Below are 15,293 nucleotides of genomic sequence, written 5' to 3'. Positions count from 1 at the left end.
GGGTCGGCCTCACAAAACCTAAAAGCTGTGTTTTCTTGTTAACACTAACAGTTTATCTGCAAACTCTCTGGGGTTTTCTACACGGATGCCATGTCACCCGTGACAGCCATTGTGCCTTCCTCCCCAGTGTCACTGAGCAGAGGCTGGAATGCCCCTGCACCGACTTTCTATTGAAAACGAAACCCTGGGAGAAGGCCGACCTCTACCAATGCGGAAGGGATTCGAGGGAACGGTTCGTGGGGAATGATGGGAAACTCTCTATTGAACTAGAGATGCAAAGCAAGTCACTTTACACCTGGACTACAATATGCGGCCAGCCACCTGGAATTCATTTACAGGATAACAGGAGACTTTAAAAAGTTTGTGGAAATGGAGTTAAGATAGAAATTAAAGATGTAAGTTTCATGTCTCAGCATCAGCTCCACCAAGTTCAAGACAGCAGGGGCCAACTCAGGAGCAGACGGTGGCCGCCTAACCACTTCCCACCGAAGCCCCGGAAAGACTGCGTGGAGGCCTCCCTGGGGAAGCCCTCCCTGGCCTCTGCTGCCAGGCCTTGGCTGCTTTCTCCAAACACTCGCCTAACAAGCAGTGTCCCCGGCCTCCAGAGTCACAGGCAGAACGCTGAGCACCCAGAAAACTGTTGCCGTGAGCCTGGCTCTTGCCCGGTCTGCTCTGGTTGGGGCTGGACTGCGTCCGCCATTGGGAGCCAATGCTTTGGCTGTGTTTCGTCTTCAGGACCACTCTGGTGCAGCGCGTTTCTTCTCCTGTTAGTTCTTCAAGGAAATGCATCAGGGTCCGGGCGCCCGCTGGGGAGGAGGCTGGCTCCGGAGCTGGGAGCTGAGTGACTGTCTGTGGTGCTGGCTGCTCTGCTGTCAATCATCAGGGCACAGGCTCCGTCCAGCTGTTCACTGGCACTGCCGTGGACGGTGCGGCGCAGGCTCCGTCCAGCTGTTCACTGTCACTGCCGTGGACGGTGCGGCGCAGGCTCCGTCCAGCTGTTCACTGTCACTGCCGTGGACGGTGCGGCGCAGGCTCCGTCCAGCTGTTCACTGGCACTGCCGTGGACGGTGCGGCACAGGCTCCGTCCAGCTGTTCATTGGCACTGCCGTGGACGGTCTGTGGCGCAGGCTCCATCCAGCTGTTCACTGGCACTGCCGTGGACGGTGCGGCACAGGCTCCGTCCAGCTGTTCACTGTCACTGCCGTGGACGGTGCGGCGCAGGCTCCGTCCAGCTGTTCACTGGCACTGCTGTGGACGGCGCAGGCTCTGTCCAGCTGTTCACTGGCACTGCCGTGGACGGTCTGCGGCACAGGCTCTGTCCAGCTGTTCACTGGCACTGCTGTGGACGGCGCAGGCTCTGTCCAGCTGTTCACTGGCACTGCCGTGGACGGTCTGCGGCGCAGGCTCCATCCAGCTGTTCATTGGCACTGCCGTGGACGGTGCGGCGCAGGCTCCGTCCAGCTGTTCACTGGCACTGCCGTGGATGGTCTGCGGCGCAGGCTCCATCCAGCTGTTCATTGGCACTGCCGTGGACGGTCTGTAGCCACAGGCTCCGTCCAGCTGTTCACTGGCACTGCCGTGGACGGTCTGTAGCCACAGGCTCCGTCCAGCTGTTCACTGGCACTGCCGTGGACGGTGCAGGCTCCGTCCAGCTGTTCACTGGCACTGCCGTGGACGGTCTGCGGCGCAGGCTCCATCCAGCTGTTCATTGGCACTGCCGTGGACGGTCTGTAGCCACAGGCTCCGTCCAGCTGTTCACTGGCACTGCCGTGGACGGTCTGTAGCCACAGGCTCCGTCCAGCTGTTCACTGGCACTGCCGTGGACGGTGCAGGCTCCGTCCAGCTGTTCACTGGCACTGCCGTGGACGGTCTGTAGCCACAGGCTCCGTCCAGCTGTTCACTGGCACTGCCGTGGACGGTGCAGGCTCCGTCCAGCTGTTCACTGGCACTGCCGTGGACGGTGCGGCGCAGGCTCCGTCCAGCTGTTCACTGGCACTGCCGTGGACGGTGCGGCGCAGGCTCTGTCTTCAACGTCGCTTCATCTCTTCTTAAAACAGGTTGTTCACTGCACACTGGTGAGTGTCTGCAGCCCGTGAAGCGCCCCTAAAGCAGCAGTGAGTTCACCGTCTGCCCAGACCTGACGCTCTGGTTCCAGCTTTGACCAGAACTCACGGTGTTCTGGCAGAGGTCGTTTTCTAACTCCTGTCTTTCCCTTCTGAGCGTCTCAGGTCAGACCCTGTCAGACACACTGTGACAACTTAGTGTGAGCTTATGTTGGTGCAAAAAGAATTTGAAAGCCATGCATTTTTAAAAAAATATGCATTTTCTGCGTTTTGCATACACCTCATAGTGGCTAATTCGCAAGCTAATTTTCAACGCAGGAAGATCAAGCATTACTCTTTTTTTTTTTAATAAGCTTATCTTTTTTTTTTTTTTTTGACAGGCAGAGTGGACAGTGAGAGAGAGATAGAGAGAAAGGTCTTCCTTTTGCCGTTGGTTCACCCTCCAATGGCCGCCGCGGTAGGCGCTCTGCGGCCGGCGCACCGCGCTGATCCGATGGCAGGAGCCAGGTGCTTCTCCTGGTCTCCCATGGGGTGCAGGGCCCAAGCACTTGGCCATCCTCCACTGCACTCCCTGGCCACAGCAGAGAGCTGGCCTGGAAGAGGGGCAACCGGGATAGAATCCAGCACCCCAACCGGGACTAGAACCCGGTGTGCCGGCGCCGCAAGGCGGAGGATTAGCCTGTTGAGCCACGGCGCTGGCCTAAGCATTACTCTTTCTTAAAAACAAAAACAACACCTGGAGCACCACTTCCGCCTTTCATCACGACGCACGGCTGCGGTAACGCGACGCCGGGAAGCTCACCTCAGTGCCCCCGGAGGTGAAGACGACGTCTCGAGGTTTCCCTCCTATCATCTTCGCCACGTGTTCCCGCGCTGTGTTTATAATGTCCTTGGCCTTCCGACCTTGAGGGACCAGAAAGGAAACTCATGAGCGCTGGTGCCAGTCTGACCGGTACACGAGACCTCTACAGTACGCACAGGAGCCAGGGTGCCGAGCGGGCAGCTCTAGGAGAACACGCCCCATCGACGAGAACACGACATGCTACCACCTAGACACGACGCGGCGGGGCAGCGGTGAGCTGTCGACCAGTGACCACCGCTGGGGGTAAGGAAATTAGTGGGAGCCAGAAGCAAGCTTGGAGGGGGGCCTGGGAACCCCAAGGTCCCTAGGACGTGGCTTTCTTACCGCATGCTAGGAGAGGGAGCTCTGGCCATCTGCCTCACTTCCCGTCCATCAAGACGGGAGAATGAAAGGGCGGGATAATTTGCTTAGGATCAAGCTGCAAGACAACAAAAACAGGCAACGCAGGACTCAACACACAATCCGACGGCACGTCGCAGCCGGGCAGTCACCGTGTCTGCTGGGGACACACCTGCACCTGCGGTCACACGGGGCTGTGTGCCTCGTGGCTGCAGGGAGACAGGGCCGGAGGCTCGGGAGGGAAGTCCTGGCGCTTCGGTGGCCATTCCTGGTCCACAGCCCGGAGTCTCTGGGCCTTTCTGACTGCTCATTCTCATTTGCAGAAAAAAATGTGAAGAAGTATCACTAAAATATATGCCATAAAACAGCATTACAAAGAGAAAGGCGGGGCTGGCGCTGCGGCCCAGCAGCCACTGTCTGCAATGCCAGCACCCCACACGAGGGCAGTTCAGGTCCTGGCCACTCCGTTTCCAGTCCGGCTCCCTGCTGGGATCAAGGCGGATCAAGTGCTGGGACACATGTGGGAGACCCAGACGGAGTTCCAGGATCCTGGCTCCTGTGTAGCCAAGCCCTGGCCGCTGTGGTCATTTGAGAAGTGAACCAGTAGATGGAGGACCCCCTTTGTCTCTCTCTGTAACTCTGCCTTTCAAATAATTTTTTTTTTAAAAAAAGAGAAATGTGAAAACAAGCACAGTAATCCTCCCGGTCCTTAGCACCCCACGTGGATTTTATGTGGCGAAGGCCTGCAGCATCGAGGAGAACCCAGGCCATCTTCATCAGGGCAGGCACTAGGTCGCGAGACAAACACGGGCAGCAGTGCCACCTGGCACAGGCCCTCCTCCCCTGGAGACGTGGCTCCGAGTTCATTCGCCAAATGCATTTCCAGTCCTCCAGGTCCTGCTGCGAAGCCACCTCCCTCACCCTGAGAAGCCAGGAGCTGACGCCAAAGCAGGCCCCGCCCCATCTCCTGCCACACCGGCCTCCGGGGGCAGTGGCAGGTGTCAGCGTGGTGTGTAGGCCTCCGGGCTTCCTGGACCCTCTTACACCTGCTATGCAGGGTTCTTATTTTAAAAACAGGCCTCACAATTTACAAGGTGCTTTGCAGACACCTCCCTTACCCCACTTAGCAACAACCCACCCACAATCTCCGGGGACCTATCACACTGGCCTCCAGGTGGTGAGAGTTGGGGGTGGGGTGGGGGAGGGAAACTCTCACTGGCTGCCAGTGAGAGCAGAGAACGGTGCAAACACCTTGCAGTGGGCCGGGCAGCTCCTTACGAGAGGAGGGAGCCTCGTACTCCTAGGCACTGGTGGTCAGTACTGTGTACGGGGAAAAGACTGCAGGTGCCCACCCAGCGGCTGGCCATGGACGTTCACAGCAGAGTTACTCGCCATAGCCCCAAACTGGACACAGTGCAAACGCCCACCCCGGCTGAATGCATTAACACCGGTGGTAGTGGCACACACTGCTCCTCACCAAAAGGAGACCCAGGTTGAGATGGGCAACAACACGGAGGAAGCAAGGATGTGGCAAGGAGCCACATCAAAGCCATTCGTGAGGTTCCATTTTTAAAAATATTTCTTTACTTGAAGTAAGGCAGTTATGGAATGAAAAGGGAGGGAGGGAGGAAGAAATAGAGAGCGACCTGTTGGTTCAGTGCCCCAGTGGTCCCAGTGCTGGGGCTGGGTCAAGCTAAAACCAGGAGGCAGGAACTCTGTCCGAGTCTCCCACGTGGGTGCAGGAGCCCAGGCACATGGGCCATCCTCTGCTGCTTTCCCAGGCACACGAGCAGGGAGCTGGATGGGAAGTGGAGCGGCTGGGACTGGAACTGGTTCGCAAAAGGGATGCTGGCGTCACAGGCGACGGCTTCACCCACAGTGCCAGCCCCGAGACTCCAGACTTCTAGGAAGGCACGCTACTACCACAGCGAGAGGGAGCGCGGGGAAGCAGGCCCCCTCTGGGAGTAGTGGAGTGTCCGGTGCTCGGGCAGGGGCACTGTGCTGTCCACACTGATTCTAGTGAGGCAGAAGCGCTGGGGCGAAGCGTCAGCGGCTGGCGGTGGCGGGGGAAGGGAACGCAGGTGTGATGTCTTCCACACACCTGCAGGCAGAGTTCAAGAGAAGCCCCAGGACCACGCTCGGCGCTCGGCTTCCCCCACGCGCGATCATGCAGGCTCATCTTTCTCAAAAAGGCAACTTCCCTGGACAGGGATTGAACTTGGCGGTTACAATGCCTGTGTCCCACTCGGAGAGCCTGGGAGGCACTGGCGACGGCTCCGGAGAGCGGCCCACAGAATCGACACTGCTTTCACAAGGGCACTAGGACGTCACCTGCCTTTTGCACACGCATTTCTCACAGCGAACGGTGACGTCGCCGGGGCTGCAGGACGCACACGCTGCACACAGCCAGAACCCGGCTACCTTCGTCTAGAGCCAGACGTTCAAGACTGCCGAACGACAACCGTCCGATTCCTCCCACCAGATGTGTTCTCTTTTAGGAAGCCGGCAGGTAACAGGTGTGTCGTTGTTGATGAACTACTGACTTCCGACTCCCAATGTCTCCCAGCTTTAATTTCTAGCGTGGCGGACGCGCACACGGGCAGCACGCACAGACGAGCTTGCTGGAGCCCTTTGCAGGTGTTTTCGTGGGAAGTGGCCAGAAGACCAACACGTTTGAGAAGGCTAACCCGCTCCTCCCTGGCCCAAACCCTCCAGGCCTCTTCATGGGGTGAAGAACCCTAGGCCCTCACGGGGCCTGCCTGGCTCACGAGCCCCCCACCCCGCCCAGTGCTCTCAGCACCAACCCAGCCTCCCCCCTGCAGCACTTCCCTGCCGGCCCCACCTCTCATCTGTGGCACAGCCAGTTACCAGAGAGTTTACCCAAGGTGCAGCCCTGGCACTGCCACGGCCCCGGCCCTGCCGCACGGTCCCCTAGGACCCTCTCCACCTCACATCTTTCTGCTCGTTTGCTTGTCACCTGTTCCCCAGACCCTCGGCCCAGAGAGCATGAGACGCCGGGCCATGCCAGGACCTGCCGATGGCAGTGCATGGCACTTGAAGGCCTGAGCTGCACCCTGCCGGGCTGTCACACAGCGCGTGCGGATGCAAACCTCACTCACTGCACACTGGTGGACATCCGCCCCACGCCTGCCCGTCAAAGGGCGCTTGTTGGAAAACAGTATCGGCAATGACTACGACAGAGAAGCCAGAGCACACTAAAGCACGTGAAGACCGGAGAGAAGCACCGGGAAGGAGTGTAGAGGCAAATGCAGTTTGCCAACTGACGCGGTTAGAGTCTGCCTCCCGAGCTTGAGGGCCGGCGCCGTAAACGGTGGCCTCAGCACACTTCTACTTCTGTTCCCTCAAATGGCCACAACGGCCGGCGCTGGGCCGATTGAAGCCAGGAGCCAGGTGCTTCTCCTGGTCTCCCATGCGGGTGCAGGGCCCAAGCACCTGGGCATCCTCCACTGCCCTCCTGGGGCCACAGCAGAGAGCTGGCCTGGAAGAGGGGCAACCGGGACAGAATCCAGTGCCTCAACCGGGACTAGAACCTGGGGTGCGGGCGCCGCAGGCAGAGGATTAGCCTATTGAGCCGCAGCGCCGGCCCGTAGATAAACTTTTGAAGAAAGGAGACAAGGGGCCGGTGCTGTGGCACAGGGGGTAAGGCCGCTGCCTGCAGTGCCGGCATCCTCTGTGGGCACTGATTCAAGTCCTAGCTTCCAATCCAGCTCTCTGCTGTGGCCTGGGAAAGCAGTGGAAGATGGCCCAAGTCCTTGGGCCCCTGCACCCATGTGGGAGACCTGGAAGAAGTTCCTGGCTCTGGATTGGCACAGCTCTGGCCATTGCAGCCAACTGCGGAGTGAACCAGCAGATGGAAGACCTCTCTCCTTCTCTCTGTGTGTAACTCTTTCAAATAAATAATAAGTAAATCTTTTTTTTTTTAAAGGAGACAAAAAGAAAACGTTCAAGCTCCCATGACCCCCTCCTCGGAGGTAGGTGCTGTGATGGATCTGGCACAGCCCAGCTGAGCTGGGGCTGCCCACTCTCCCTCCCTACCAGGGGTCACCGGCACACCCAGGGCCCAGAATGAAGACTGCATCTCCCAACTTAAATTGCAGTGAGCATGGCCGTGTGAACAAGCTCTGGGCAGGGTGATGACGTGAAGCTTCCAGAAGTGTCTTTGAAGGACACAGCCTTTCTCCTCTGTGTCCTTGGGACTGCGGACAAGGTGCCTTGGGCCGCAGCAGCCATCCTGACCACAAGGGGGAGCTGTTGTTGAGGATGGAAGAAGAGTGACCCAGAAGGGGCGGGGTCCTGACAGTGGCAGAGGGACCACAGGGGCCCCAGACTGCGGGAGACACATCAGGGGTAGGTGTTTAGGCCACCGGTATCTTGGGTCTCCTGTGTTTCAGAACAAAACTATATAGCACTGTTGCCATATTTGCTGACAACTTCTGTTGGGGGCGGGGGAGGGAAAACAAGGCCTGCTTGACAGTGAGATGCAAAGGCCACCTTCCCTGGCCAGCAGAGCCCCGCCTTCCCGCCCCCCACCCCCACCCCGGCCTCGGCAGAGCCCCGCCTTCCCGCCCCCCACCCCCACCCCGGCCTCGGCAGAGCCCCGCCTTCCCTGGCCAGCAGAGCCCCGCCTTCCCGCCCCCCACCCCCACCCCGGCCTCGGCAGAGCCCCGCCTTCCTGCCCCCCACCCCCACCCCGGCCTTGGCAGAGCCCCGCCTTCCCTGGCCAGCAGAGCCCCGCCTTCCCGCCCCCCACCCCCACCCCGGCCTCGGCAGAGCCCCGCCTTCCCTGGCCAGCAGAGCCCCGCCTTCCCGCCCCCCACCCCCACCCCGGCCTCGGCAGAGCCCCGCCTTCCTGCCCCCCACCCCCACCCCGGCCTTGGCAGAGCCCCGCCTTCCCTGGCCAGCAGAGCCCCGCCTTCCTGCCCCCCACCCCCACCCCGGCCTCGGCAGAGCCCCGCCTTCCCTGGCCAGCAGAGCCCCGCCTTCCTGCCCCCTACCCCCACCCCGGCCTCGGCAGAGCCCACTGTGGCTCCACCGGCTCCACCATCAACTCAGCAGCGCTGAGGCCACGCAGTCCTGCTCACGGGCAAGGCCACACCAAGTGCCCACACATCCTCAACGTTCTCCTCAAGCCCCCTCAAAGGCTTCAAACCATAATATTGTGAAAATGAGTTGTTCTACGATAAAGTGATTTTTCCCCTTTGTCGTTTTTTATGTCTAACTGAATATCAACAGGAAGTAAATTGTAATTCACTTTTTGGATTTTTTTAAAGATTTATTTAATCATCTATTTGAAAGGCAGAGCAAGAGAGAGATCTTCCATCTGCTAGCTCATCCCCAGTGGCCAAGTCTGCGCCAGGTTCAGGCCGGGCGCCAGGGGCTGCACCTTGGTCTCCCAGGTGGGTGGCAGGGGCCCATCCCCCACTGCCTCTGCAGTGGCCATGGCCGGCGGCTACACAGCGCTGGCTCTTAGCTTGCCAAGTGACCCACAGCCGCTGTCGCCCTTCACGCAGGCCCAGAGGGCTCCTTCTGCCCGGGTCTCACACCCAAGCTTATTTCTACTTATTCTCCACATTCCCGAGTGAGAAAGTTCCATTTCACCAGGAGAGAGATTAGACTCAGGGCAAAGCCCAGAAGCTCTGTCAATAAATAAGTTAACGAGTGATCAGTGCCTGACCTCGTTTTTAATTATCAAGCTGCTGTGAAACTTCTCGTGGACAAACAGAACCCTCGGCGGTGCACAGGTGGCCGCAGTCCCAGGGCTGCACAGCGTTCTGTCTGAAAGTTGCTTTAGCTCATCCAGATCTGCAGGTGAGATACTCTATCTGCGTCCCGGTGAACAAAGCACAGATGTGAGGCTTCAGGCTGCCCCTGTCCGAGAAACATGGTGAACCGGCCACACAGCCTCCCCTGGCGACAAACCGCCCACTTGGTGCTCCGCAGGAACAAACCAGGAACAAGAACATCGCCACTTACTCAAACTCAGTGCGACAGGAATACATTTAAAAGGCCAAAGCTGCACGTGATGCAGGCAGTTGAAAAGACTTCCTTTGCAAACTGTGTGAGGCCCAGCAGGGCCAGCTACAGGGTCTGTGCTCAGTGGGACACTTCACGTAGATGAGGGTGCAGAGGGCAGGTTAAAGATTAAACCCAAGGCTGAGTTTACAAATGGGAGCTGTGCAGAGGAAATGAAGTACCAAAAGTTCCAGCTCAGCACTTGGAGCTGACAATCATGCAAAATGAGGCCGCCAGAGCGGTGCCCGAGCCTGTGCCCCTGCGGCCTGGGGCTCGCGTTCCCGTTGTTACCTGCGGGGTAGGAGCTGCTGGGATTCCCCCAGGCTTCCTGCATGGCCTCCATCACGGCCTGGATAACTGCTGGCTCCAGGGGCGTGGTCGCGTTGTAGTCCATGTAAATCTTCCTGGAGGGAGGACACACAGGGCCGTGAGGGAGCAGGGGACGGGGCGCACCTGTCAGAGGGGCACACACTACCCAGGGTGCCCCGGTCCTGGAGGGAGGACACACAGGGCCGTGGGGGAGCAGGGGACGGGGCGCACCTGTCAGAGGGGCACACCCTACCCAGGGTGCCCCGGTCCTGGAGGGAGGACACACAGGGCCGTGGGGGAGCAGGGGACGGGGCGCACCTGTCAGAGGGGCACACCCTACCCAGGGTGCCCCGGTCCTGGAGGGAGGACACACAGGGCCGTGGGGGAGCAGGGGACGGGGTGCACCTGTCAGAGGGGCACACACTACCCAGGGCGCCCCGGTCCTGGAGGGAGGACACACAGGGCCGTGGGGGAGCAGGGGACGGGGCGCACCTGTCAGAGGGGCACACACTACCCAGGGCGCCCCGGTCCTGGAGGGAGGACACACAGGGCCGTGGGGGAGCAGGGGACGGGGCGCACCTGTCAGAGGGGCACACCCTACCCAGGGCGCCCCGGTCCTGGAGGGAGGACACACAGGGCCGTGGGGGAGCAGGGGACGGGGCGCACCTGTCAGAGGGGCACACACTACCCAGGGCGCCCCGGTCCTGGAGGGAGGACACACAGGGTCGTGGGGGAGCAGGGGACGGGGCGCACCTGTCAGAGGGGCACACCCTACCCAGGGCGCCCCGGTCCTGGAGGGAGGACACACAGGGTCGTGGGGGAGCAGGGGACGGGGCGCACCTGTCAGAGGGGCACACCCTACCCAGGGCGCCCCGGTCCTGGAGGGAGGACACACATAGGGCCATGAGGGAGCAGGGGACGGGGCGCACCTGTCAGAGGGGCACACACTACCCAGAGCGCAGCGGTCCTGGAGGGAGGACACACAGGGCCGTGGGGGAGCAGGGGACGGGGCGCACCTGTCAGAGGAGCACACACTACCCAGAGCGCAGCGGTCACACACATAGGGCCGTGAAGGAGCAGGGGACGGGATGGGGCGCACCTGTCAGAGGGGCACACACTACCCAGGGCACAGCAGTCTTGGGTGAACCCCGCAGCCTTAGGGGCCTGGGCTGGTGGGGTGGGGTGGCACCCAAGGTGCAACCAGCACTCACACGGCATCGGTTTACCGGTTTACCGGTTTACCCCGCTGTGCCACAGGCGGACGCAGGGGCCCTGCTTATCAATGCAGCATCTTCCTGTGAGCCGTGTACTCACCCAATGGGGCCCAGGCTCTGGGAAGCTGGACCAGTCTGCTGTTAGTACTAACGGGGTGGGACCAGTCTGCTGTTAGCACTAATGGGGGCGGGACCAGTCTGGTGTTAGTACTAACGGGGCGGGACCAGTCTGGTGTTAGTACTAACGGGGCGGGACCAGTCTGCTGTTAGTACTAACGGGGCGGGACCAGTCTGCTGTTGGTACTAACGGGGCGGGACCAGTCTGCTGTTAGTACTAACGGGGCGGGACCAGTCTGCTGTTAGTACTAACGGGGCGGGACCAGTCTGCTGTTAGTACTAACGGGGCGGGACCAGTCTGGTGTTAGTACTAACGGGGCGGGACCAGTCTGCTGTTAGTACTAACGGGGCGGGACCAGTCTGGTGTTGGTACTAACGGGGCGGGACCAGTCTGGTGTTGGTACTAACGGGGCGGGACCAGTCTGGTGTTGGTACTAACGGGGCGGGACCAGTCTGGTGTTGGTGTTGGTACTAACGGGGCGGGACCAGTCTGGTGTTGGTACTAACGGGGCGGGACCAGTCTGGTGTTGGTACTAACGGGGCGGGACCAGTCTGGTGTTAGTACTAACGGGGCGGGACCAGTCTGGTGTTGGTACTAACGGGGCGGGACCAGTCTGGTGTTGGTACTAACGGGGCGGGACCAGTCTGGTGTTAGTACTAACGGGGCTGGGACCAGTCTGCTGTTGGTACTAACGGGGGTGGGACCAGTCTGGTGTTGGTACTAACGGGGCGGGACCAGTCTGGTGTTGGTACTAACGGGGCGGGACCAGTCTGCTGTTAGTACTAACGGGGCGGGACCAGTCTGCTGTTAGTACTAACGGGGCGGGACCAGTCTGGTGTTGGTACTAACGGGGCGGGACCAGTCTGCTGTTAGTACTAACGGGGCGGGACCAGTCTGCTGTTAGTACTAACGGGGCGGGACCAGTCTGCTGTTAGTACTGGGCGGGACCAGTCTGGTGTTAGTACTAACGGGGCGGGACCAGTCTGGTGTTAGTACTAACGGGGCGGGACCAGTCTGGTGTTGGTACTAACGGGGCGGGACCAGTCTGCTGTTAGTACTAACGGGGCGGGACCAGTCTGGTGTTGGTACTAACGGGGCGGGACCAGTCTGGTGTTAGTACTAACGGGGCGGGACCAGTCTGCTGTTAGTACTAACGGGGCGGGACCAGTCTGGTGTTAGTACTAACGGGGCGGGACCAGTCTGGTGTTAGTACTAACGGGGCGGGACCAGTCTGCTGTTAGTACTGGGCGGGGTGGGGGGCGGGACCAGTCTGGTGTTAGTACTAACGGGGGGTGGGACCAGTCTGCTGTTAGTACTGGGGGGGGGGCAGGACCAGTCTGGTGTTAGTGCTGACGGGCGGGATCTCCCTGCGAGGCAGGAAGTTTGCATCCTGCGCCCTTAAATCTGTTCTTCCCTATAAACAGAGTTGGGGGCACCCGGGCCATTGGGTCAGCTGACTGCCTGACCCAGGCTCTTGGGTCTGCGGCGGCTTGGCGGCACTAACTCACGCCTTGGCGCCATTTGCTGCTCTGGGATGCAGCGCGGCTACCGGGGACTCGCGTACTCTTCCCGTTCTGGGTGGGGAGCCTCAGAAACCTCCCCAGTAGAAAGGACTCAACACCTTCCAGGGCTGGAAAGGGCAGACACAGATGCCAACGCGCTCAGCCTCTCCCAGCCCCGCGGCCCCGGGGAGGCGGTGCCAGCCGCAGCGGCCACCCCGCTCCCCGCACCGCGCGCCCCGGTCATCCAGCTTCCCCGGGGGAGGAGGTCCCACCCGCCGCGGCCACCCCGCTCCCCGCACCCCCGGTCACCCCGCGCCCCCGGGGAGGCGGTCCCAGCCCGCACTGGTCACTCCGCTCCCCGCACCCCCGGTCACCCCGCGCCCCCGGGGGAGGAGGTCCCAGCCCGCACTGGTCCCGCTCTCCGCTCCCCGCACCCCCGGTCACCCCGCGCCCTCGGGGGAGGAGGTCCCAGCCCGCACTGGTCACCCCGCTCCCAGCACCCCCGGTCACCCCGCGCCCCCGGGGAGGAGGTCCCAGCCCGCACTGGTCCCGCTCTCCGCTCCCCGCACCCCCGGTCACCCCGCGCCCCCGGGGAGGCGGTCCCACCCGCAGCGGCCACCCCACTCCCCGCCCGGCTGCAGCGCGACAGCAAGCGCGGGGTCCCGGTCCTGAGAGGTGACAGCGAGGGCCCGCGTCCGCGCCTTTCTCCAGGAATAAAAGGCGAGCGCACCGCGCACCGCGCTCCCACCCGGGCCCGGCCCCGCGTCTCCGTCAGCCCGCCCCTCCCGGCGCGCACCTCTCCGGCGGGCTGTCCTCGCGGCCCCGCGCCGTCGCCGCCTCCATCTCGGCCGCCCGCCGCCGCGCTGCCGGAACCCGCGGCGCCCGCCTGGCAGCCCAGCGCCGCGGGGCGGGGCGGGGCCCGGGGCGGGGCGGGGCCCGGGGCGCGTCGGGATTGGCTCGGCGGCGCAGCCCCGGCCAATCCGCGCGCCTCGGGGAGGCCGCCTCCACCCCGGGGCGAGGCGCGCAGGCTGAGTGGCCGCGCGCGGTCAGGTGACCGGCGGGGGGCGGAGCCTGGGCTAGTCCCGCGGGGCCCGGCCGAACGCGCCCCGAAGAGCAGGTTCCGGGAGCCGGCGGGGCCTGGGCCTGCGGGTGGCGGGACACCGGAGAATGTCGCCGAGGAGGAGCGGAGCCGAGTGGGGAGGAGGCAGGGACTGCCGGGAGCCGGGCAGGTGCTAGGGGCGCAGGGAAGGGCGAAGCCCCAGCGCGGGAGCCCCCGCGGCCGTTCCCGCTGGGCCGGGGCCCGTCCCGCTGCCACCCAGTCAGGGGACCCGGCTCGGGAGCAGCGCGCGACCGCAACGGCCATTCGGGCGCGTTCTGGGGACGTTGGATTTCAGCTGGCTGTCCCTGCAGATCTGAAAGTTGGGGTGGGGGGAGAGGTCCTCCACCTGCTGGTTCACTCCCCAGATGGTCACAATGGCCGGGGTTTGGGCCAGGGTGGAGCCAGGAACTTCCTCCAGGTCTCCCACGGGGGTGCAGGGGCCCAAGGACTTGGGCCATCCTCCATTAGCAGGGAGCTGGGTCGGAAGTGGAGCAGCCGGGGCTCGAACCTGCGTGGCAGGCAGCGTCCCCTTCGCTGGCTGTTGATGGAAGTTCTGGGTTCCACCTCCCGCGCACGCGCAGAGGCCGTGGGCTTTGCCGGCAGGGAAGCCTGCACAGTTATAGGCGCTCATTTCCCTTCCTTGCAGGCAGACAGCAAAGCAAACACCAACATGTAAGAAGCCGATGGGGCCCCGGGCTGTGTCCCAGCGGGTAAAGCCTCCCACCTGCAGCTGCTCCAGGTCTGTGGGGCCCCTGCACCCATCTGAGAGACCTGGAGGAAGCCCCAGGCTCCTGGTTTAGGCCTGGCCCCAGCCCCAGCCATTGCAGCCACTTGGGGGAGTGGACCAGCCGATGGAAGACCTCTCTCTCTTCTGTAACTCTGCCTTTCAAATAAATAATAATATCTTATAAAAAAAATTGGAGGCACAGGCGTCTACAGCTGAAGTGGAGGGAAGGGAATTGGGTCAGAGAAACAAACAGCACAGGGCTCAGGAAACCCCCGGGTTTCATGCAACGACTCGGAGGCCCTGACGCATTTATCGAGAGACGTACAGGAGGTGGAAGTTAGAGGGCAAAGAGCTGAGGGCCGCATGGCACAGGGCGGGATGGAGGATGGAGCGGCTGAGAGAGGAGAAGCTGGCCGGGCACAATATCCTGGGGACACAGAGACCATGTGTGGTTACAGGCTGGAAGGCAAAGAGCTGAGGGCCGCATGGCACAGGGCGGGGTGGAGGACAGAGTACTGAGAGAGGAGGAGCTGGCCCGGGGACACAGAGACCAGGGAGGAGCTGACCGGAGGGAGCTGAAGCCAGAACGGAAGAGATGAGGGCGGTGAGAGCAAACGTGGCCGGGGAAGTGGAGAGCCGAGTTTGGCTGTAAACCCACGCCAAGGGTGTCCAGGAGGGGAGCTGGGGGGGACACCCAAGTGCTCCATCTCCAGGGCTCTTTGGACCAGGGGGCAGTGAGAGTCCTGGGGGAGGCGGAGACAAGGTGTTGTCCCACGTGGCTGGGGGTGGCCAGGAAGAGCAGAGATCAGTGCTGAGACGGCCCAGCTGGCCGTGTACTCAGCTTCTCATCATTCTTATGGAGGGTGTGTGGGGCAGGCTTTTGGCGTAGTGGCTAAGGCTCCACCTGGGCTGCCTGCATCCCACCTCGGCACCCGACTCCAGCTTCCTGCTAATGTGTGTTCAGGGAGGCAGCGAGTGCCGGCCCAAGAGCTTGGGTCCCTGAAGCCCCTAACCCCTAACCCTGGAT

General features: G+C 62.0%; 1 protein-coding gene across 5 annotated transcripts in view; it reads right to left on the bottom strand.

Moving 5' to 3' along the window:
- SCLY (selenocysteine lyase) overlaps positions 1–13,311 on the bottom strand; it is a 37,948-nt gene extending 24,637 nt beyond the window's left edge. The window contains exons 1-4 of one of the 5 annotated variants that reach the window (XM_062193873.1): positions 9,589–9,677; positions 8,960–9,107; positions 3,250–3,343; positions 2,866–2,966 (exon numbers count right to left, since the gene is read on the bottom strand). In XM_062193873.1, the coding sequence (XP_062049857.1) occupies positions 2,866–2,916 (51 nt within the window). In that variant the 5' untranslated portion in view covers positions 2,917–2,966; positions 3,250–3,343; positions 8,960–9,107; positions 9,589–9,677. Of the gene's footprint in view, positions 1–2,865; positions 2,967–3,249; positions 3,344–3,436; positions 3,577–8,959; positions 9,108–9,258; positions 9,505–9,588; positions 9,702–13,236 lie in introns of those variants that run through there. The other 4 variants (XM_062193875.1, XM_062193872.1, XM_062193874.1 and 1 more) reach the window with 4 other exon arrangements.
- Positions 13,312–15,293: the final 1,982 nt, after the last annotated feature.

The sequence above is a fragment of the Lepus europaeus genome, chromosome 1 (genome assembly GCF_033115175.1).
Source record: "Lepus europaeus isolate LE1 chromosome 1, mLepTim1.pri, whole genome shotgun sequence".
Taxonomy (NCBI): Eukaryota; Metazoa; Chordata; class Mammalia; order Lagomorpha; family Leporidae; genus Lepus; species Lepus europaeus.
Note: the sequence above shows the minus strand (reverse complement) of the source record. Positions and strands in the feature narration are given on the sequence as shown.